The sequence below is a fragment of the Nomia melanderi genome, chromosome 1, assembly GCF_051020985.1.
Source record: "Nomia melanderi isolate GNS246 chromosome 1, iyNomMela1, whole genome shotgun sequence".
In the NCBI taxonomy this organism is placed as follows: domain Eukaryota; kingdom Metazoa; phylum Arthropoda; class Insecta; order Hymenoptera; family Halictidae; genus Nomia; species Nomia melanderi.
In genome coordinates this window covers 1,012,811-1,038,154 of record NC_134999.1, presented here as the reverse complement: position 1 = coordinate 1,038,154, position 25,344 = coordinate 1,012,811, and the positions used below count along the sequence as shown (strand labels likewise).

Sequence of the window (25,344 nt, the reverse complement as noted above, 5' to 3'; positions counted from 1 at the left end):
GGTTAGAATTAATAAATGTAAAAACAAGTCAATGTCGTGTCAAATCAAGTCAATATACATAGCTAATAAATTAAGCTTGAATTGAATGAGTAAACTGATTATATGTGTGGAAGATCAGGGTAAAATGGTCAGTGTGTGTTACTTTTTATTTCTATTGATATCACAAGCCGAAATTTCTTTTTGATGATCCATTTATATACTTGAATTTATGGTACAATTAAACATGACAAAGTAGACAAAAGATGATGTGATTAAAAGTTCTGATAAAAGTTGTGTGTAAAATAAAATCACGATTATGAACAATTAATTTTTTTAAGAACCCTCTTACCACAGTAAATAAACCTACTTATCCAATAATTAGATAAGATGATTAATTTGTAAGCAATAATTTTAAACCAAAGATACTAGTAAAATTTATTGTTGCATACATATTTTTGTTTGCAATATATATGTGTAAAATGGTATGACTAAAATATTGTATATGCATATACATATACATATACATATACATATACATATACATATACATATACATATACATATACATATACATATACATATACATATACATATACATATACATATACATATACATATACATATACATATACATATACATATACATATACATATACATATACATATACATATACATATACATATACATATACATATACATATACATATACATATACATATACATATACATATACATATACATATACATATACACATATATATACATATACAAGGTGTTTTAAAATTATGGCGCACATATGAAAGGACATATACAACTCACTGCATTAAGTAAAAAAAATCCAGTGCAAATAAGTCGAAATCTTAACGATGTCGATGACGGTAATGATTAAGCTGATTCTACCAAATTTGTTGTCAACCCTTTTTTTCTAGAGTTATCAAGGACCTTCAGTTTTTTACAGGTAAACCTACAATCTTTTTACACCCATCTTTTCGAATTTGACAAACATCATAATAAATATTTTTTCTGAATTTAAAAAGATTGAAGAAAATTCTTAATTGGACGAGTTTTGCAAGATTCGTAAAGATTATGAAGAATGAACAGCAAGCCACACTGTTGTAAACTTCTGCAGCTGTTGATAGATTAGTATTAGTCATTATTGACTTGATCCCTCCGTACTGTTTGTAAACATTTTGTTTTGTATCTTAGAACAAATTTAATTATATCGAACGTGAGGTGTTAGTAGTGTTTTGTGTTTTGCGTCTATTGAAGACGATCTTAATAACTCTGGAAAGAACGGTTGACAAAAAATTTGCTAAAATCATCTTAAAACTCTTCTTGTATTATGTCAGTTTAGCTAACAACATTTCTGATCGAACTGCTAGCAGCAGAATAATCTAAATTGATCATGCTCCGTGGTCCACCCTGTATATCACCGCGGAAGGTATTTGACCGTAAGATGACCCTGTCACATTAAAATCCTTAAATTGTAAGAACCCTATAGTTTCTATTCCACATTTTTGAAATCTGCATTCAAACGTTTTCAAACTATTAGAAATTCAATTTTTTCGCGTAAGCCAGTTTTATTTATCATTTATCATAGTGATAGTACCTGACGTATCTCAGTTCATCTTTTCATTATATATATATATATTTATATTTTTTAAATTTATTATCATTAAAGTAAAGTTAAACAATTTCAAAACGAACAAAATTTCAATTTAATCGAAAATTAAGTGTTCGACATAAAACATAGCTGCACTTTCTAGCGAGACAAAACCTGTTCATATTAAAACCAACAAAAAAATTTACGAATCAGATTTGGTTTTAGATTTAACTGCAGTTTATTTTTCAGAAGCGGATCTTTAGGAGGATCTGTAAGAGGTTGACTTGATACTTTGTAGTGTTACGCATATTCAACTACATAATCAATGAATATGATTGAGACCTGCGTTATGTTAATCTGGCTGCTTTTAGTATGCTGACCAATATTTTTTAATTCTCTCTTCCAGAATCCCTACGAGAGCTTTTTCTTTGGTCGACGATACACGTGACGCGTCTTAGTAGAATAGGGTTGAGATATAAAAAAATTAATTTTATTATAAGTTCTTTTTCGATGTTCATATATGTTTTTTACAAGAAAAGCCAAATCCGGTTTGCTGAAACAATTATTGATAACACAATTCACAATTAAGTGAAATATAGTATCATTGTGAAATGACTAACTTTAGATGGTTAACTACGATTTTCTCGGAAAGTTGTTTTCGCATATTAGTCCCATTTTACTAAAGCATGTCGCGTATGGATTCCCGATTTACTCGCGACAGTCTTACTTACAATGAGACCAGTCCATGTTAAGTACATCATGTGCCAATGTTTTTCGGAGAATGCAGAAAACAGACGTCACACCTGCGATGGATGGAGTTAATGAATTCGGACACTTTCGTCAAGTATGAAAGGAAACTACATTTTCGCTTAGAACACGGTATGCAGTCCTTACTCCAATACAACTTGAGTTCCAGTCCAAACATGGCTGGTAATTTTAGAAATTAGAGCACCTGTTCACGCTTGTTCTTTATGTAATAATGACATTCTTTTAAATGGCTTTAACATGTTCGTTCCATCGTTTATTTCAATGAGGACCTCCTTATCTGTAATATGTTATTCAATTCAATAAATCTTTTAAACAAAATATCGAAAAAATGAAACTGGAACGAGTTATTGAGTTCCTAAATATAATGCCATAGCTTGTAACTTTAAATAACAATATCTATAAGATTAATTTCATTTGCTTAATGTAAAATATAAGATTGCGCCCGTCGCAAATGTGTAACCGTGGTAACGAACGTGTTAATTATTTTACAGATATGATTCTCACTACATTTCCATTCAAATAAAAATATATGCAAACAATTTTTTCTCTCTTTGTTCCTCTTTATAAAATTATTTGTTCAGAAATTACAAGAATTTCCTGATACTTCGAAGACAATGAATATTAGCACTGACCTTAATATGTGAATGCAAAATGTTTTTTTCCGAGAATAATCACATTGTAGTCATATGGTAATCGAGATAATGATAGATGTGACACAGAAGTGTGTGAAAACGATATTTTGTATAAACATAGAAATCTGTTTTATTTATTTAGCCAATGAAAGAGTTGCACTTTTTGTGACAGAGAGTAGAAGCACAAAGTTATCATTTCAGATGAAACACGTTTGAATCTAGATGAACCAGATGGTATTTCATATTATTTTCATGATTTGCGGAAGGAAGAATTGCATTTGTCAAGGAGGCAAATGGGCGGAGGCGGCATCATGGTGTAGGCTGTAATAGGGAACCACGGGAGAACCGATATAAAATTTATTAACACCACCATGAATGCAGTTAAATATATAGAAATATTAAAAGAATAATTAACGCGACATGCCAATACTATTGCATGTGGAACTTATATTTTTCAACATGATAACGCTGTAAATACAGCAAAACGTGTAAACAAATATTTTGAAGACCGTAATATACAAATTTTACTATGGTTTACGAGGTCTCCAGATTTAAATATAATAGAAAACATCTGGAGAATCTTAGCACATGCTGTATACAGAAATGGGGCACAGTTTTTGTCGGTGGAAGAGTTGAAAGCTTATATTGAAGAACAATGAGCCAAATTAAGTCAAGATCAAATAAAAAATTTGATAAAGTACTAACAAATAAAAAAAAATTTTTCTCATTAACTTCCACCCACTTTTTCTTCTCTAAAATATACATTGTTTTATAATTTTGTCGCACCTTATTTTATCAAAAATTAGAAATTTTAATGAAACTTTTTTCAATTTAGTTCAACAACATTGCCGCTATGGAAATGTATGTACTTTAGTTCATTCTTTGCATTAATAACGAAAACTTTTACGAAAAAATTACTATTAATAAAATATTGGATAAAATCGCCGATGTCTTATAGTTTTGTCGCGGAGTGTAAGTGAATACCATTTTACTTTGAAGAATGTATTAAATCATCTTCTCGAAGAGTTGTTCGTATAGCTTTTGTAATTCTCGCACAAATAATTGTTCACGTTGTAAATTCGATTCCTTCTTTTAAAATTAAGGTTCTCTAAAACTGCACATGTGGAGGGCATACAAATCTACAAAAACTATATATCAAATTTTGAAACAAAAAGTTCAAATTTGTTCGACAGCACAGTTAAAGCATTAATAATATTAATGACAGAGCACAAACATTTCATAGGTCCTACGAATCTAAATGAAAAAAAAGAAAGAAAAATAATGAATTTTACAGTAGATAAGTAGAAGAAGTATATGAAAGTAAAGCAGTCAAAAAATTCTAAGCATTTAAAATGAAACGGTCTTGTAATATACACATATAAAAGAAGGAAAACGTTAGAATAAAGACTGAGTTTTTAAGATTAAAAAATCGAAAGGAATTAGCTGGCAGCAAGATGTTTTCATGACAAAAGAATCAGGCAGATTAAACACTTGTATCAAAGATTCTGGCACATTTGCATACATGACAAATAGCAATAAAAGTCTGGAAGAAAAAAGAATGATAATATCTGCAATGGATGAAGCGAAAGCAAAGACAAATACCGTATGCAGTTAAAAAGGATCATTAACTATAGAAAAGGCATATCAATCAAGAGAATGTTGTCTAACCCATTAAAAGGACTGAAACCCCGACTTGTAACACCGGAATGATATACGTATGAATGAGGTAAGAATAATAAAGGACTACAAGTGGAAAGTAAAGTAGGATCCCTCAAGGGAGTCAATTCAAATGATTGAAATAAAGAAGTAAAGGATATAAAATTTGAATTGAAATCAATAAAATATAGAAATGAATCATTCTTTGTCATAAATCTTTAGAAAGAACTATTATTAAATGAGGAATGCATATTAAAGAAGTCACCTAAAAGGAATGATAATCTAATTGGTCAAAGTAGAAGGAGGCATGTCCCTTTTTATATGCATTTTCGACACTAATATTATAATGTTGAATGAATACGGCAGACAAACACACATATTGAAATACCCGCCTTGAATCTCTGTCGTTCTACGTGCTAATCTTTTATCTGTTATAAATTGCTTGCAAATGCGTGTACAGCATAAAATATTCGAATACCTGCTATTATTTTCGAACAATGAATTTTCTGGGAAAATGATGAATAACAATGAATTGAAAACAAGGAATCCCTTTCCACGACATTATGTTAGTTCAACATTGCAACGTAGATTACTTATTACAACATATAGGTCATGATTTATTTCTGATGGAGTTTGTAATGTAGATTATACCTATGGTAGTAGACTACAAATTTTCATGCCACTGTAAGAACTCATTCTTTAACAATATGGAATGTTAAACTTTGGGCGAGAATCCTTAGAATCAGTATATCTCACTCGTTACAGAGGATTGTTTGGACAAGAGATAGAAGAACTTCACCTACTGGTTGGCACAGACGCTCTCAGAATATTAACATAACAAGTTGTCTAGTTAGAGGACTGCAAATCTAATTATAGACCTCTTTGAAGATAGCTTCTTTTAATCATTTCAGTGACATGGGTCTTTGCAATAAGCCGGTCGAAAAGAGCGAAGCGTTGTGATCGCATAAAGTGTAGTGGAGATACGCGATTGCGCCGCTTGCATCTCAAACGGTTCAACCACGAAAATATTAAAGGTGGGACCAAGTGAAGCGAGTGGCGCACCATTCTTGTCTTTATGCCACCACGTTAAGTGACTGCCATCAACATATTTATATACTATACTTTGTTTAGATGCTTCCCTCCGCGTAAAGAAAAAGAATATTTGGAAACTAAATTATACGACTATAATTTCTTTCAATAATGTCAATGAAAATACATAGACACCCAGACAAAAGATAGGACAAGTGTTATCTCACATTATAATTATGATAGCGTGAAAGTTATGAGTAATAATTAACAGTGTACGGTTTACAGGTTAAACATAAAAAACATGATATACAGCAAAAGTTTACGAATTTAAAGTAAAAATCATACATATACTTAAGTATACAAACTTTGATGTAATAGATTACTTAGTTAACATTATAGAACACAATATATTCATGAATGTATCGGTAAACAATTTAATCTATGAAAAGGAGCTAGGTTCAGTATAAACAATTGCATATTGTATTTATATCGGGGTTTTTCTGTCTAAAATAAAATACAAGATAAGATTGGATCAATGTTAGTAAACTGTTTTGTGACACTGCACAATTCTGGACTAGTAATTCCATGTTAGTTGTTTTTCGAAAGTTAGTTGCAAAAAATAAGCTTTCTTCTTTAATAAGCATAACTTCTTAAATAAAATTTGTTAATACATATGTCATTTTTAGGCCAAGAATTATTTTCGTTCAATAGACTAACCGTTTGTAAAATTGTGTCGTTGTTATCGTATGTACATCAGCAAAAAGTAATCGTTGTAAATGTAAAAGTGTCATTTTGCATCACGGTATCATTAGCTCTCACGTGATTGGCAAATAGTGATTCAGCCTACAGCCGACCACTGTGGATTCACATTTTGTCAGTAACTTTGTTGTTGACCGTATTATGCGTTATTACGAATTAAATCGGAGAGGAAGGAATTATGCAGTAAGTCCAGTATCAAGAAACATAAACGCATTATATAAACGATGCAAAAACATAAAGAATATAAAAACGTAAATATGATGTTTCATTCTAATATCCCCAGACAAATATCTCAAAAAATATAGAAAATACAGGATAATGTAATTAAGTGAAAGACAGAATACAACTTCTTTGAGCTTACAAACTTAAGCTTATTTAAGCATATTTAAGAACCTATAGGAGGAATTCCTCTTAATACCGGACATTAGCGTTTAGTAAAATACCTGAACTTTAATGGAAATATTCTGTCCACGGAAAGATTGACGAGAACGAAATAAAAAAATTCTGGTTTGTTACGCTTGAGATTGTACGAATTAACGCAGGAAAAGTTCCATCAAATGAGAACCATCTTAAACTATCCGACGATAAGAGCTACTTTTCTTGTAAAGATTATACATATAAGTTTATTGAACATTTTTTATATTAAATACATTCATCTTGACTATTTCATTCCTTCCTTTGTCATTTTTAGTGCTTCCGATATAAATTAATGCAAACATAGATCATTTGAAAGACTTCCCTAATTATAAATATCTTTAGGAAAGCTTAAGTATCCGAAGCTAGGAGGATTTCCTCTAGCTTTGATGATGTTTAGTGTGAGCTCAGTTAGATTTGTATGTTGATAGTATGACAATTATAAAACATACTACTACGGGAGTCGCTTGTATAAAATATGGAAGTATGGATAATTTATAATACTACTAGCACTTATAATAATAATAATAATAATAATAATAATGTAAGTATTATTTTGAAATCGTTTCAATGCAAATAAGAAACATACGTAACAAAATATATGTTCTCGTTTAAAAATTTTAAATCGAATTTAAACTAATAAAATAAATCAACGTAATTATAATTTGTCTCACTTCATATGACAAAACTTTTACTGGAAAAATATATTGCATCTTCATATTTTTCGAAATAGTTGTCACAGAATATTAAAATAAGATATCCTGTATATTTTATATAAGTAGAATGCAGATTTGATGAATTTGTAATACAATTCATGAATGTATGAAACAAAACGAAATAAACACTTTTACTATGATTTAGGAGAGTTCTTTCATTAAAGTCGTGATAATGAAACTCATAGTAGAAAAGTAAGTAAGTTTTCAAGTTTATAAAATATATCAGCATTATTAATATTTCAATTCACACTTCTGCAATATGACGAGCATGCGAGAATTTGGTTACCAAATCACAAGTACTATCGTTATATCAATATTTTTCTAATTATGGTTTTTTTTTAATGTTTGCTTGTCTTCTGTATGTATGCATAAATATGTCTGAGAAATTTTCTTGAAAATATTTACGATAATACAGCGAATAAGTTTTTATAATAATTGATTTTATAGCGGTATGTACGTGTTTAAATGCAGACCTATTCGAGATCTATTGGAGATCTATGAAGTAAATACAGTAGCATCTCAGTGTTTCAAAGACTGCTTTATATTACTGTCACTTATTTGTCTTATTCCTATTATTTCTTTATTTCTTTCGAAACTAATATCCTACAGTAGAGCCCATACCCGTACGACTATTACATTTGAATATTCCACCGATATCTAAACATTTTACGTTCCATATTCAAATAGTGTCTTCTAGCAATAGACAGTTTAACCTATAATTTCTTATATTTATGTAATTTCATAGTCAAAGTGATATGAGATCATAAATATTTGTACATATTGTCAGTCTTCATGATCTTTATTTATATAAATGATATCTAGGTATCAGAAAAGACATTGTTCTACATGAAAAATCCTTTATTCAAACACTTTCGTTTTCCTATGCGTTCAAATACGAGATACCCTACTGTATTTTTGTATCTTTTCACTGACATTATTTTTTACGTTTTACAAACATAGTATAAATGTTACATTCAGTTTTGTAAATTTTTGCTAATACGTAATATAGATATTATAAACAAATCTGAAAAATGATTATTATCATGAGAAAATTTTCAGGATGTATGATAATTTACATCTGAAATTAGTTCGAGCTAAGTAACAAATAATTTTTATTGGATTTGTCGGTCATTTGAATAGTTATAAATTATTTATAGTCTACAGTTTTCTCAGATGCATAATTATGATTTCTATTACTGCACTGTGATTGGTCAGGTGTGCTATTTCTCCGACTACTTTGCACCCTGCTACTACGTGGTCTATAGTTTTTCTAGCAATATACAAGGAAAGAATTTTGAACGGAGTGTAACCAGGTCGAAAACGGACTGATAATTGTATCGGGCCTTACAGTCATTCAAATGTGTATTCTATCCTTATGTGTTCATTATTATTGTTGTTGTTAGGTTGGCAACTACATTCACGACTTTTTGATTGCTAGTAAATTAAAAGTAATATTTACTAGCAATTAGATGAAAATGGTGGTAGTGTATTTGAATCGAAGATGCCGAACTGGGAGTTCGTTTCTTACCTAAGGTTTTTCCCCCCACGATCTGGTAGGCGAGAGTTACCCTTTCCATACCTAATTTCACCTACTTGTACTGAATACCACATAGAGCTGCCCGCGTACTTACACAGTCTTGGTAGCTTCCAGAGTAGCAATACTAAAGAAACCGCTAGTTGAGAGTCACTCGCTTGAGGGGAGGCATCCCGAGATCTCTGGTGTAGATGAATAACTGGTAACTTGATCAATGTCAACGATTACACAAAGGCGACATTCTGTGATGCGACAATGCTTGTCCCATTTCTTTGTATCGTTACATGATTCCTTGGCTGGAAAATAATTTTCCGAATTTCAGAATGTTAAAACGCATTTTTCCACGTATTTTGATTGAACCATAGCCAAGTGTTACCGTTGTAGTATTGAAGAATTGATGAATATAAGTATTATATATTAATTGTATTTTAATAAATAATTACGTTTAAGAAAGGTAAAATCGCGAATAAAATTGTCAACGTAATATTATAATGCTTGTTGTGTATTTTCTTTTATACTTATGCTATTCCTTTATATGTATTGCAACGACGATTCTCTGTGATTACGTTAGATAGTGTATAGCTTCTTGATACTTTTACTGTTGCCTAACAGAGTCAACATCCATGATGTGGAAGTATTATAACATGTGTTCCTTGTATTTTATCGGTTTTTATTCGTGTCAAAACATTAACGTTTCCAAATATTCATTTAAAAAGATTTTCTGTGATCTCTGTTTCAAATTCAGAAATTCGTTGTTGTTTTGTATATTGTTTTCGGTGTGATTTTGTGTGCCTGCATTTATTTGTTATGTTTTCTCCAAAATCGAGATACTTACGTATATACTTATGATTCCATGAATATTCATGTTGTTTAGATTTTTCACTTTTTCTATTTGAAACATTTTATACTTGTGGATATCAAATTTTACTATAACCGTCTGCAGTTTCGTTTTGTGTCCATAGCGATTCTCGTACTACTTTGAATCAGACAATGGAACATTACTAAAGTGAAATAAATAAAGTTCCATCATTAAATTAATATTAATCTTGTCGGAATATATAACTTCAAGTTAAATTGCATTACTCGATCATTGAATTCTTTGTTAAGGTGAATTTCTTCCCAATCGCGCGCTATATAGGTGTGACTGCCGGGTATTTATAAGGAAATTTGTTGTGGACCTAATATTTACTGTACACGTTTCCTTTTGTTAGTTACATGTTTTTCGTGACGATAATTTTAGGTCAATTGAAATGGGTTAAACTAAGGTTCAAGGTACTCTACTCTTCTTTTGTTTATGTAAGTTCCTGTCTGACTGGAGTTGCTTGATGTTTTACATAAATGTCTTGGATGTTATTGTATACCGGTTGCAGATATGATAAGTAGGGTTATTATCATTTATGTTTGTTTCCATATTTTTTCTATTTCTTTTACTAATAGTGAATATTTGTCCATTTGTTTTATATTTAGCTGTTATGTTTATGTATCGATATGGTAATATTTATGATGAATGTAACCTTTTCAATTTTATGTTGCAGTGTTACTGTATAGTGTCGTTTTATTTGTATTTGTTGTTATGTTCGAATATAATTTGTATTGGTTATTTTTGAGTGCTGTAATTTGTGTGTATTTATAGTGCGATTAGTTTATATTTATTCGTTATTGGTTGATACATTATTTTTGCTGCTTGGTTGTGTCTTCCTGTATATTTCATTCCTGTAAGTAGTTTGTATTCTCCAATAATATAATCTACTATTTTTTTGTTTGTTTGTTGACATTTTCTGCAACTGTCGTCTGGTATTATGGTATATTTCATAATGTACTAACGATTATTTTGTGTAGCTGTAATGTGGTCTTGGATTGTTATAATGAATTCTTTGGTTTCTAAATATATTTGTCCTGTTTGTAACCATTTGTAGGTGTGTACTTTGTCTATGTTATAATCGTTCGTAATATGTAGATGTTTTGCGTGTAATTTTTTATTTGCCCAGTTTTTCCCTTTTATTTTTATTCTATCCGTGTTTCCTCGTGTATCATTTGTTTTATCAGCCACATTTATTAGTTTATGTACTTGGTTGTTTCTCACGTGAAAATATGTTCTATTTGTATTAATTTGGTTTAGTTACAGTGTTTGTATGCTATGAGTCCTTTTATCCCTTCTTTTCCGTTTATTGTGACTTGTTTCTTACATGAATTTGGATGACGTTATTTGTGTTTCGTTAATCTTCCTCAGGTGGTTATTTCAATGTTACGTAGGTTCGTCTGTGTTCACTTGATGACCCCAAAGTAATAGTTGAGTATCAGTTGAGTATCAGTATGGCATAGCTGTTTATGGTTTTAAGGAGATTCTTTGCTGTTAATTGGGATTTCTTTAGTGCTTTTAAGCGGTTTTTATAAGTGTTTTGCAGCTTTCTTTTAATTAATGGAAAGCCAAGTATTTTTATTTTTCATCGTTACTTATGCTATTTATTGTTTCATTAATTAACTTTTCCTGCGTTGTTTCAGTTTTGCATTTGTTTGTTCGGAATTCCATTTTAATGACTATTGGAGATCATTTCTATTGTTTTTATCATTCTCGTTAAGTGTTCTTTTGTGACTGCATAGATTCCTTGTCGCCATATATATAACAGACAGTTTATTTTATAGTTTGTTACTTTGTTTTTCTTAACATTGAAGCGTATGTGGTTTCATTTAGAGCATTGGATAGGGGGTTCATACATGTACTGAACCAGAAGGCGTTAAGAGAATCTCCTTCGAAAACACCTCTATTTATTTCCTTTTATCTATTGTTGTATGTTGTGCATCTGTTGTTAGAGATATTGTTATCCTCCATGTTTTCATTACTGTGTTAAAAAGTTCTTGGTTTTTTGGATGTATTTTGTATATTTGTAATGTTTTTGTGGGCCAGTTATGTGATACTGACTCAGTTAACTATGTGCGTTACGTGAAGATTACTGTGTTCCTTCGTTGCTTGATTCATTATGACACTATTATTACATATTCTTTGCATTCTCGGTTGCTTTTCCTACATCCTTCTCGTTCTTCTGTTATACATGTTGTTATTGGTCGGCTGTTTTGTGAACAAATACCTATTTTTCGCGCAGTTACTATTATTGTTATCATTATTATTATTATTATTATTATTATTTTACTATTTCGTATCTATATGATGGATGGTTTATTCCCCGTGAAACAAGTTAAACCAAGTTGCAAAGTACTCGCTATTGTTCTTTTCTGAAAAAGGACTGAAATTATAATTATCATTATTTTCCCATTAAATGAGATTATCTGACCGACCTCTCTAGACTCTGACCAGCCAGGCCGGCTTGTGTCAGGCGATTTTACTGCCACAGCGCTCACCAGTTTCTCAGGATAAGCAACTATCATAACTCGGAGTTTAAATCGTGTAACGTGAGTAAACGAAACGAACCCAGGATGATCGCTTTCTTCATTTGGCCTGCAAGAGCGATAGCGTATTTCTGGCAGGCCGGAATGATCTTTAGATTTTGGTCTAGCGAAGGCCTCATTCTCCCGATCACCCTGATTATAAGAACAACCCGTTTGATTGAATATCCCCGCTTCACCTTGTGTAGCTCATCCACAAGGTCTTTGTATTTAGTCTGTTTGTCCTCTAATCTCCTCCTCCTTGACTAAGATGTTTCTCTCCACCGAAGCAGAAAACTCAATCACATATATCACTTTTACCGTGATATGGAAAAGTTCCCTGTTATTATTATTACCATTACTATTATTATTGGGTTTGTTTAGGATTGAATGATAGAGATTGAATATAATGCGAAAAGTTAATTACTGTTAAAGGAGTTTAAATAAATTAATATATTTCGAAAAATGTTGTTATTCAATTGTTCTGGTTGCCAAACATTCTACTGTACAATTATAGTAGTAAGCTACGATCTTTATTAAATTTAAAAATATTCGGTAAAACAAATTGCTTTCTGAAAGTCAAATTAGAAAAAATTCTCAATGTCCTTACAGAAAGATAATTCGTGATTCAATTCTATTTCTAACTTTTATTAAAAATAATGAATTTTATGTAAGAACTATAAATAATAATATATTATACATACATATTTATATTTACACACACATATTGACATAAATATAAAACAATTAACTGCAATAATGAAAAATCATAAATAATGAATTTGAAGAGATATGGGTAATAACATTTTCATATGTGTTTTATTTTAGTAAAATGTATTGATCATAAAAGATACTATATTCTCTGAAATTGTTTAATGCTTATGTTACTTGGTCTGTGTTTTATCATCAATTCTTTTTACATGGTTGTTTGTTCCATTATACTTTCATTTTCAACGATATTATGTGGCATTGATGAAAGGATATAACAAAGCATAGTTATTCGGAGGTACTAATTGAAATGTTGAATTTGTTAATGCAGTGAATAGGTGGAAAATCGATCAGCATTTGTTACGACTTTTGGGTACTCTAGCGAGGTTTAACAGGTAGTGGGACGCAACGCTGTAAATACTTTAGTTTCCCCATACAAACTATATAGGTTAAGATCTAAGATCTTTATTAAATATGAAAATTGCGTGAATCGTGTTTATACCAAGATGAATCAACGAAAAATGAAAGTGCTTATTAAAAAATATCAAACATATGGAAAATTCGAGTTAAACAGAAGGCGAGTATGAGTTATGCTCGTTTTAGACATCAATTATGTCCTTTATGTACTGCTTTCGGTCAGACCAATTTATGACTATTTCTCATAAATCCGTGTACCCAAATTTTTCTACAACAATGTTTACTTTACTGAAATACTTCTGGAAAACCTAACACGCCTCGAATAAATGATAAATGACTAAAGAAATTTCGAACAGATCAATTTATGACTATTTTTCATAAATCCGTGTACCCAAATTGTTCTACGACAATGTATACTTTACCGAAATACTTATGAAAAACCTAAAATGTCTTGAATAAATTTGAAATGACTAAAGAAATTTCGAATAGGAAGCAGCTTATTTACAAGCAGTACATTTATAAATGAAGTTTTCTGTGCGTAGAATATGAAGACTTTAGGATTTTTATCTTTTCCTTTCGTAACAGTAATTTTATATTAAAAAATCATTGATTTGTAAAATAATCAAAAACACATAGAGATAACAATGAATACTTTGATTCGAGGCCCTTGTAATTATCAAGAGCGTATTCATTTAATCAGTTGCGAATAAATTTTCTATCAAAGTTCCTTCGATACTTCCGTGTCGAAATTATTTCATGTCATAGTAGAAAAACAATTAGTAACTATCGAAAAAGTGCTGGATAGAGTTCTCTTTCGTAGACACCTTGCAAATTTCATTGCTAGACCTTTTTGATTATTTCGACATGCCCTTGAATAATTTGTTAGAGAATGTCTATAATTGTCTGTCTCAGTACAAGATTCCAAGTAGCAGATACGTACATAGAAATAATAATTTTCTAATCCAGTTAGGTTCGCTAAATAAAATACGTCCCCGAAATTTGGAAAATGCCCACGATTCTTCATAGTAAACCTATCGACGCTAGGCCATCCCTTTTAAATTTTTAACTTTTTAACGCCATACCCTAACCTACATTTTCTTCAAATAGGTATACGATCAACACGCACCAAGCTATGGAACAAGAGAGCACAAAGAAGGGAGGATGTTCAGAAGACTACGGTATAATTCTCTGACGGTGTCGTAAACTCAATAGTATTGGCACGTGAAATCATGCTTAACACCTTGAAGACCGGTACCCTCGGCGTTATTACCGACACGTTATAATAGCTTCTCGAGAGAAACGAGCAGATGAGATAAGATCAGATAAGATGAGGGGGCATTGTCATCGTACCGCATCAAAATCTGAATCTGTCCTCTCGATCTGTAAACTACGGCTGAACATAGACGCAAACATCAGTTTCCGGATTTCAGAGTGTTAACATCCTTCTCCAACTTTACTATCGAATTCGACGGCACGATTTACCGATCTTTGTTTCCTTGCATCTTGCATTGTTGCCCCTTTCGCTGGACCTTTATATTCTTGCGTTCTGAATATCAACGCTTCTTAAATCATTAATGAAAATCTATACTTTCCACCTTTCCGTTCTGTCTGGCCATGTAGAACGCGCCGCTTTGATCGCACGAGAGACTCTGTTCATACGATGCGACACCGCGATGTACGCATTTCATACAATATGTTTTTGGACAGTTTTCTCATTGTTTCTCAGAAAGAGTCATTCTTTTTCCCATAGCGGTAACGAGTATCGTTCACATGCAAGGTGTACGTCAAAAATTTCCTCATTTTGTACCTTGATTCAATTCCGTTACCGTCGGAAAAAGTTCCTTAACAAGATTTATATGAAACTTCTTTATCAAAGAAGTGATACTCTGAAGTACAAGTAAAATTCTATGATTAATATCCTGGACGTTCATGAATTCACATTAAAACATATGCAAAATTCTTAATAACCTTCCTCCTATCGATTATCAGCTTACACAGTTACGACAAGCAGACTCGAAAGAATACCCGAAGAAATCTCCCTCGCATTCCTTTTATTCGAATAATGTTGCGTAACGCTGGGCAACTTCCGTAAGTACTTAATTACCGCGTGACGCACAAGACGCCTCGGTTTTCATACATTGTCTCGGTATGAAAATTCTTACGCACCAATGAAATAACGGTGGTCTATAAAGTGGTATCGAAGAGAGACAAGATAGAAAAGTGCACTTTCCTCAGCGTCGTGTCAAGCTGAGTACACGTTGACGATAAGTATCGTATATGCATGTATATATACATATATAGAAAGTTACAAATGATAAAAGAATCGGGTATAATGTACACGTACAGACTATTAGAGGATACAGAACCGTCTCTCACTAGGTTACCTCAGTTTCCTTTCCAAATGTTTCATCTACTTTGAGATCTCTCTTTAATTTGGTCTGAAACGACACGTAGTTCTGCCTCTAGTTGCCAGCGTAATTCGTTTTCATCGCTGACGGACTGGAGCCCGATTAATTCGTCAGAACTGTGCCATCGATCATTAGGCTTCGTCGGAGTGGGACCCATGGGAGCTTCGTTTTTTCTTATAGTTGCTGTGATGGTGATGGTGATGTTGATGATGGTGTTCGGGGTGCATAAGGGCATCGGTCTCCGGTTGATTTTGATGCCCGACTAGCAGATCTAGAGTACCTCTTGGAAGTCCAGATTGCTCGTTAGCCGGGGGCGGAAATGGAGTTGCTGCGGGTGATTCCGTCGGTAAGGGTACACAGTGCAAGACGTAACATCTTACGCCAGCTAGAATAATACCTAAAAGACAAAACATTCTTAAAATCTTTTTATATTATCATACTACTCGCTATTTACATGTTTGCGCAGTGTATTAGAAACACAGAGTGTTCTTGGACGGATAGTATAACTCGAAGCCCTACGAATCCACATCGACAGATAAGTAAGAAACGTAAGGTGTTATTTCTTTTCTATGAAGCCTTAATACCAAATCAGTTTTAATGTCGATTTCTTTGAAAATGAGAGTTCATAGAACAATTTCACTTGCATTTCACTTGCACCATCAGTTCCAAAAACAACTCTGTATACGTGTTCCACTTAAGTCGAACATTCGAAATAATCTCAATTATTTTCATTGTTGTTGTAAGTGAGAAAAAATAACTGAGAGGAGCCTCTAGGGTTTCAGGACGCGTATTTAGTAACACTAAAATGGTTCGTCGCATGGTCACTGTGACGTGATGTAGTCATTTTAAGGTCACCGGTTTTTTCTTCGTGAATACCTGTCTCTTTACTATATGAAGTTTAATATATTAAGATGATGTAAAATTAATAAGACGAGAGTTGCAAATGAACTTGCTTGGTAAAATATTCAAACTTCTTGCTATTGACATATTCTGCTTATCGTGGATCACGTTGAAGATTAACGAAAATAAAATTTAAAAAGTAAGTGTTAGGCCGTGTACATATCTACTGACCTCATTTCTTAATATTGAAATTAAAATATCTGGTAAACTAATGATCTGTTGCTACAAATGACTTAATAACTTTATACGTAGAATAGCGAATTGCATCGTCTAATGCATAGAAATGTATCAAAGGACTTGCGTCCTCTCGTGTATCTCATACAATAACTGATTAACGGCTCAGACTCTAGGAAGACATGTTGGTTTTTAAGGAGAGTTTCAGATTAGACGTCTTGGGGTGGAAAAAACTGATCATTAATTCTATAGGATTTTCGCTTTCAGAGATAAAAGGGTTAATGGACTCGCAGAATTCATGATGTAACAATAACAAACAGTTTATTGTCACGGAGAACAAAATAAACAGCAGAAAAATTCGCTATCACGCTGTCGCAAAGTAAACAGTGCGGCCACCTCTAGACAAAACCAATAGAATTCAACTATTCACATAACGAAAACTGAAGGTTGTGTTAGGCTGAATCTGTTGCTAAGTAGTCTCTGTTATACAAAGTGATTTTTATTTAAAATATCAATGAATAATAACCACTGTTTAGCACGCACAAAGATTGTCCTACAGACATTCCAGGTTTACCACTTATTTATATTTTTATCTTGTATTTATCGTTAAATATATTTATACAGATTTTTAACAATGGAAACTATTCTCCGAAGCATGTAGATCCGATTTCACATAATTTTGTGCAAATGAATTCCGTTTCTCTATTTATATAACATTGCAATCGAAATGTGAAATATTCATTAAGGTAAAAGAAATATAACCACCATATGTTCAGCTTTATATCTTACAACTTTCGTCTGAAGCATCTTTTCTTATTACTTATACTTTTTAAGTTGTTGAGTTTTCTCCAGAAAACGGGAAAAAATTCGTTCCCCCCATTCGTTATTTCTTCCTTCCGCTTGCATCCTTCTCACTTGCACTCTGACCTTTCGGCCATAGTCAAGATGTGACTATCTGGACTATTTAACGACAGTTTAGATAAACTAAATAGTTAAGGATAATAAAGAAGAAAATAAAAGAATGAATTAAAAGAGAAGAGGGATTAATGATTTTATAGCACGTATCTGCAACAATAGTATTGTGTATTGTACTGTATGGTGCTGTACGGAACTTCATTATTAGTGCTCTCGACTGTAGAATTAATATGAGCATATCATATATGTAAAGTGATCTCGAGGACTTACTAAACTTTAATGTCTTTTTCCATGAACACGGTTGAGTTGCAACTCATCGTTCTTTTGAGACTTTTTCTTCTAGTGATGAGTAGAATACGCTGCATTTAAAAAGACATTAACCTCGAAATTCAAGGTTAAAGTCAATTTTGCATGGACTTTTTTTATCAAATCGTCACCGATACAAATGTGTATCATCTCGCTACCGTACTCATTGAACTTAATTTCTCTATACTCTGTACGCAACCGCGTGAGTTTTAACTATGGATGCAAAGGTTGTAGTGCAAGTGAGCGGTATACGAATATAAAGAAAAAAAACGAATGCGAATGAGAGATAAAAGCACGTACGTGAAAACTCGTTGGCAGAGCGCTTGTGTGAACGTTAATAAGCGAACGAGTAAAGCGTGTTAGCGACAAGTGAAACAGTATCGTTGTAGTTTTATTTTTATTTAATAAACTCTTTTTTATTAAACTAAACCTCGCCAACTTGTTTTCCCTTCTTTACGACACTACGCGGGAGTTACTTTAGATTAAAAATCCTATAAGAACGAAGTAGAAAATACTACGAAAAAGATAAGGTCACAGTGACAATTTAGTACTTGCCACACATTGATAAATCGGCTTGTGTTGTAGAAATCGATGTTTTGGGCAACTGTATCCCGTGACAAAAGTTTCTATTACAAAAATTTATATATAAATATTTAATGGAATATTTATCGTACTAATATGTTATTGCTTTAAAAATGAAATGCTATAGAAATGATAGTTGTTGCTCGGAAGCTTCAATATGAAATCGACATTTTACAATACTTTTTAGGGGTTTTAAAATCGATGTAAGTGCACTTTTGGCCCCCTCATCCTACTATACCTTTTTCAAAGGTTTCGGCTTTGTGGTGTTAATAAAGCAACAGCCGGATCGAGTCTTCGAGTTTAAAGACTCCGGTGTTGAAAAATTCAGCTTTTAGAGGTCAAGGCTTAAGCCTCCAGCGCTGAAGCTTTGGAAGCTGAAGGCTTAGAACACCTTTTTACAACACTACGTTTGACATTGTTTTGTCTCTCATCGTATATCAACACAATATATATTACGTCAATCTTGAGAAATGATCAAATACGAAAATATGCAAAATCTATTGTTGAATTATTACTAATGTTAAGCTAGCAAAAGCAAAAATGCCCAACGTTCTCATATATCTTTAGTCTAAACAAAGGCGATAGAAAGGAAACGAAATGTATCTGGATTTTGTCACGCGAAGTCAAGAGACTTTTCTCCAGGCAAGGCCATACACGGTCTTGTAAAGAAAAGCAGACCCCAACTTACTTTTGGGTATTCGAGTGATTCGCATTCGAGAACTTGAAAGAGAGAGACGTATTTTTCAAAGCCGTTATAATAAAGTCACACTGTAAAATATATACTTTTTCATTACTTCATCACCCATTTCCAATATCTATGCATGTATACATGTAAGAAGTATGCACTTATGCAAAACATGTGTAGAGATATAATTGCGCATAATAAAATATAATATATTATGGGTATTTATTTACAAGCCCTTAAAAGCTGTGCGATATTACAACTAAAGAATAACTACTATTACTGCTAAAAAGAAAACACCTAAAAATAAAGCTCCATTTTTTAAGAAGGTAGGCGCGAATGTAGTGTAAACGAAGTGTGAAGATGAGCAAGTATGAACACAGACTGAAGATGACAAAATAACCATGATGTGTCGCATCGACACTCGAGAGTGGCAAGTCCGATGAGGAATATAGAAGAATGTTTGAGTAGATTCTGTTAAGATCAGCTTCCGGTTCAGAAGTGTTAATAGATCGTGCGGCACATCTTTATAATTTGACCGACAATCACTGAATACTACTTTCACTTTTTACCAACTCTAATCATCTTTCTTATACCTAAAAATAGTCCCGCTTTTCTTTAAATAACTTTAGGTCCTATGTCTGTCAAGATCCTATTCCACCGCATCGTGCTTCTAAGGTTTAAAATTAATTACGTTAAAAACTATATTGTATTTTACAGAATACTACGCATATGTAATACATAAAATATATAAAATAAAAAATATATTTTTGGTTTATATACTGTAGAGATTAATAACCGGCGTGTACAAAGAGTCAAACAGATAGGCTTGGCCGTTACGCGACTCAAAAAAACTCGCGAACGTGGCCCACCGAATTACGTGCCGCGGCGTGTTGTGACTAGGCGGTCATCGATATAGAGTACGGGCATGGATTTAGTCGGTATCCTTTTTCAATTCGCCCTGAAACTGACCGGAGTTAGTCGCTTCGAAATCACATTCCAAAATTTCGCCTTTTTTAAATACTTAATTTATGTATCCGAAAAATACTTCTTTCCTTCTATCGCTTCACGGATTTCTTTTTGCAAACGATTACCCACCAAATTTACGCGTTCGGTGAAAATATCCCTCTTTTCTAAAATTCAAGGACTGCAGCAATGGGAGCTTTAGATAACGACTACAGGACCAAAAGCGGCGGATCCTAGAATAACAGCCCCTCCAAAACCTACACACCGCTGCAGCCCCAGTTTTTCTACTCTCCTTCCCCCACTCCCTTAAGCTAGATCCCTTAAATACCGAGGAAAAACAGCAAAAGTAATTCAGTCTTTTCGAAGCAGGTGACTCTTGCGCCTCTGTTCATTTGTGTAGCAAGTTTTGTACAATAAAGTAAAGTGAAATCAATTGAATGCAGTTTCATTTATTGCAATGTTATCTCAGAGTCACCTCGACGACAAGGCATATATTATACGAAACAAGGTTCGAAGGTACCACTACTACTGTAATGTTAAAGAAGAAGAACTGGTGGAACTTTTGTCAAGATGTGTACACGTGATCTGAGAAGAACGAAGGCTGATTGATGCAAGCCGCTGCCGAAGCGACAGATGTGCGGTTATACTTATATCTCTTTCACAGATGCGCTCATGTGTACAGAATTGAGCGGAGTAGTAGCAAAAGTGTTTCGCGACTATCTCGGAAACTGAAGCTTTCCATTGACAACACAAAGGAAAAAGGTGTTCAAAATCATGTTCCCAACAACATATTTAACACGTTGAACGCCGCACAATTTCATAGAGCAAAGTACACAAAATGGAACAATTACAATATCAAATCATTTCATTGAATTGTTATTACATGTTCATCTACCTGGATGTCACCGCATTATGTAGTATTATTTATAATATAGAAATGTTTTCAAATAATCAACGTTTAATTGAGTGAACTATAGTAATTCGATTTGGTTAGGGGGCACCAGTGACCCCACGGCATTCAACGTGTTAAAAATCATCAAAATTGGCGAGGGCGAAATAGATCAACAACCTGACCTCATTTGTAATCGAAAGAAATGCCATTGTTTATATCCTAAATAATTTATTAATAGCCATTTATCTAGATGCTAAAGGTAGGGTAATAAAAGTAATTAGATAATTAATATTAAGGTAATAATAATAATCATAAAATACATTGGTAGATCAGCCGAAATGCTACACCCACACCGAGTTTGATGAATTTGAAATATGTTGTTTCCTTACTGAAATATACCAAACAATTTCGGACAGCTTTTGGTACAACTACATTGAATTTTGTACTCATAAGCGCATTCATGAGAGGGCCACAAGAATAGTTGCGCATTCGTCACTCCGGTAGCAGTTTACATGAATCAGCTCTCAATTTTCTCGAGTTTCACTCTACGTTTCTCGATAAAAGTTCCATCAGTTCTAGTTAGCAGAGATAGTTTCGAACGCTGTTTCATGCAATATATAGAAATAAATTTCATTTTGATAATATAGATTGTGATCAGTGGAGCTAGTTTTCTCTGGATGGGAGTGGAAAGGACAGTTCGAGATTTCTGTGAGCTTCTTTTATTTAAATTTAAATGGATTTTACGGAGGCATAAGATTTTTAGCAGTTGTACAGCAAATTTGTTGACGCTTTCCTCTCTCTGCTATAAATATAAAAACTAGCACCACACATCTGATTTGTATTATGTATTGGAACTTTTGTAAAGAGGAGTACCGTATGAAACCTGAGAAACTCGAGAACCGAACCAGCAAATTTACAGTTGTGCTTACGGGTCTCTCGCAGATGCGCTCATGAAGATACACAGAATTGAATGTAATAGTAGCAAAAGTTTTTGCAATTATTTCGAAAACTAAAATCGACCGATACTAACACATATAAAGAAAAATTGTTCAAAATCATGCTCCTAAGATTACAAATTTATGAAAACCGGTGAGGGTGTAGCATTCCAGCAGGTTAACTAGTATTTTGATGTAACAATATTTTTTTATAATTACTGGAAGATTTATAAATATATCTTACCAAGAAGAAGCAGAAGTGCACCCGCTACAAGCAGTGCAAGTCTATGATCCGTGGTCGTCGCTCCTGGTACGAGTTGGACTAGACCAACAACTAATACCACTGCACCCAACAATAGGCATACAACCACCGCATGTAGTCCCGATATCTGTGAAACATATTTATCTTTTTTATGCGAACCATCTTAAATCGTTTTTAAAACAATGAAATGTGTATCATCATATTCTTCATAGATTTGTTAAAAAATCACGGGTTAATCGTGTACATTTTTATCACACGAAATAAAATGTTTGTTGGATATTCTGTTATTACAAGGTTATACTAAATATTTAACAACATATTTAAAAACAGTACATTGTTTTCATATTGAAATCCAGATATTTTTCTATATTATTCTTCGTTACTTCTATCTGTTAGGAAAAACAAGCGAATGTTACAATGTACTCAAATAATCCTGTATAAATAATAATTTAAAGGGTATTAAAATATCTTTTTACGTCGAACGATTTAAATCGTTTGAATGTTTGCAAATGCAAAGTTTCTTCGAGTAGTTACTTGATAAATACGTTAGAATGATGAAGCAGCTTCTGTGAGTGATTCCTTACACGTTTCGTGGCTTCTTATTGATTAAAGGAATTTCAAAGACCTTCTAGCAATGTGCCATTATTTCTACATTGTGGCGTATTGTGCTGTAATCAAACACATCACACTCAATGCACTGAAACACGAAGTTTACAATATCTTCTGCTCATAGAAAAACAATCAAGACTTTCAGTGTAAACAATACAGTTTGCTGAAATGAAATAAATGCAATGTGGTATTCTGAATGCTAAAACAAAACGTAAAGTGATTTATCGGTTTGCCATGAATTAACGCGAGGATAACCGAATGCTTCCTTCCTTCGTTGCTCCTTAACTTGTCGAGTAGATAAGCTGTCTGGATCACGCCTGTTAACATAAGATCGTAGCTTTCAAGGAGAACCATGGGCCATACTACATATATAGTGCAGTATTAGACGAAAATTCATTTAATTAATAATTCACAATTAAATGACGATTTTAATTAAAGTTTCAATTAATTTTCAATTAAAATATCTTGACAATGGGTAATCGTTTAAACATATATGACAATTAACTTTTAGTATAATCCGTTTCTCGAATACTTCATCGAACAGTTTTTAGAATTTACTTGGATAAATTGTCAATTATAATACATTATATGAATACATTTATTGAATTGGTCCAGATCAAATTAAACGTGTATTATGTGAGTTCTCAGAACAAATAAATACTCTTTCGATTGCTTTATTATATTATAATAAAACACATATCACCTAAGTAACAATTTAATGAGTATACTGTCAATTATTTTATAAACATATTTACGTGCTTAAATGCTGTGATGAATGTTAATTTAACTGCAAATGACCAGAACAATTAATATTATTTAATTGTCTAATTAATTGCAATAGATATTACAGCGGATGTTTGGGAACTATGGTACACAAATGTAAGGGCGTATGTAATTCACTAAATTGAGTAAAATAGCGTAGTGAACATGGGTCGAAATGTCAACGGTGCCCGAGATAAAAATAGGTTTATTTTTTTGATAAAATGTATGGCGATCAAATCCAAAACACCGAATTCTTTCGAAAAATATCAGTGATACGAACGAAGGTTACGTTAAAATTCTACGAACGAAGGTCACGTGCAAGGTCACGTTAAAATTCTTAAATTGGAACCTTATGGTTTCTATTCTGTTGTAATAGAATTCAATATATTTTTGTAGTTGGCATTCGGACGTTTCAAACCATTAGAAGTGAAAGTTTTCATGTAAACCATTATCAAGATATCAGCATGCAAAATTTCCGATTCGCCGGTAGTGATGGTAGTCGACGAACAATGTAACTGGCATGAGATAGTAAAGGACCGCAATATCCAGGATCCTTGTCTGTTATACGATAGAATCGTGGATTTACAGCTGAGAACATAGTCATTGCACTCGTTATCTTTCTTTACTATCCCATGCGTTCTTATGGAAATCTATAGGCGTTTCACTCGCTCCGCTCCATTTCAGATGTCACGGTTGTTCAACCGAGCATCCCCTTGCCCTTTTGTTCACAAGTGGAGAGTCGCACTGTCCGTCAGCTACCATCACTACTGGCAAATCGGCAACTTCGGATGTTGATATCTTGAAAACAGTTTATACGAAAAATTTCGTTTCTAGTGTTATGTAATCAAATTAAATGAAACTATAGCCACAAAAAAATGAATATATTGTCAGAAATGTCGAAAATCTGGCTATGAAACGATAGGGTTTTACGCAATAAACAATATCTTGAGGGTCGCTGAAAGTGCAGGTAGTCGATGTACTTAAATGACACTGCTTCGTTCTTCATCAACGCTGTCGATCTTGTCAAAAACCTACAGATGTTGGGAGTTGCAACGAGAGATAAACAGATGAGATGATAAGGACGCTTTTCTTATTGACGTTCCCAGGAAGTCGTAATGATCTTGCGAAGGTGGTTGCCTTGAGGAGTAGTCTACAGTAGTTTTACATTTCAAATCGTATATATTGGTACTGCATGGAGGAATCGGTGATAATTATTTACAACACTGATTCCTTGCCGATTTAGATGATCTTGAAATATATTGTTAAGGTCATCATTCTGAACAACCGTTTCCTATACATGTTGCCGTCGCTCGAGCTTAGTTTTCCAAATATTCAGAAAAATATGCCCGGGAAT

At 32.9% G+C, this 25,344-nt stretch overlaps 1 protein-coding gene across 2 annotated transcripts in view; it reads right to left on the bottom strand.

Moving 5' to 3' along the window:
* Positions 1-708: 708 nt before the first annotated feature.
* LOC116431010 (uncharacterized) overlaps positions 709-25,344 on the bottom strand; it is a 38,878-nt gene continuing 14,242 nt past the window's right edge. For both annotated transcript variants that reach the window (XM_076368052.1, XM_031985909.2), the window contains exons 3-4: positions 22,602-22,746; positions 709-16,402 (exon numbers count right to left, since the gene is read on the bottom strand). In XM_076368052.1, coding sequence (XP_076224167.1) covers positions 16,137-16,402; positions 22,602-22,746 — 411 coding nt within the window. In that variant the 3' untranslated portion in view covers positions 709-16,136. The remainder of the gene's footprint in view (positions 16,403-22,601; positions 22,747-25,344) is intronic.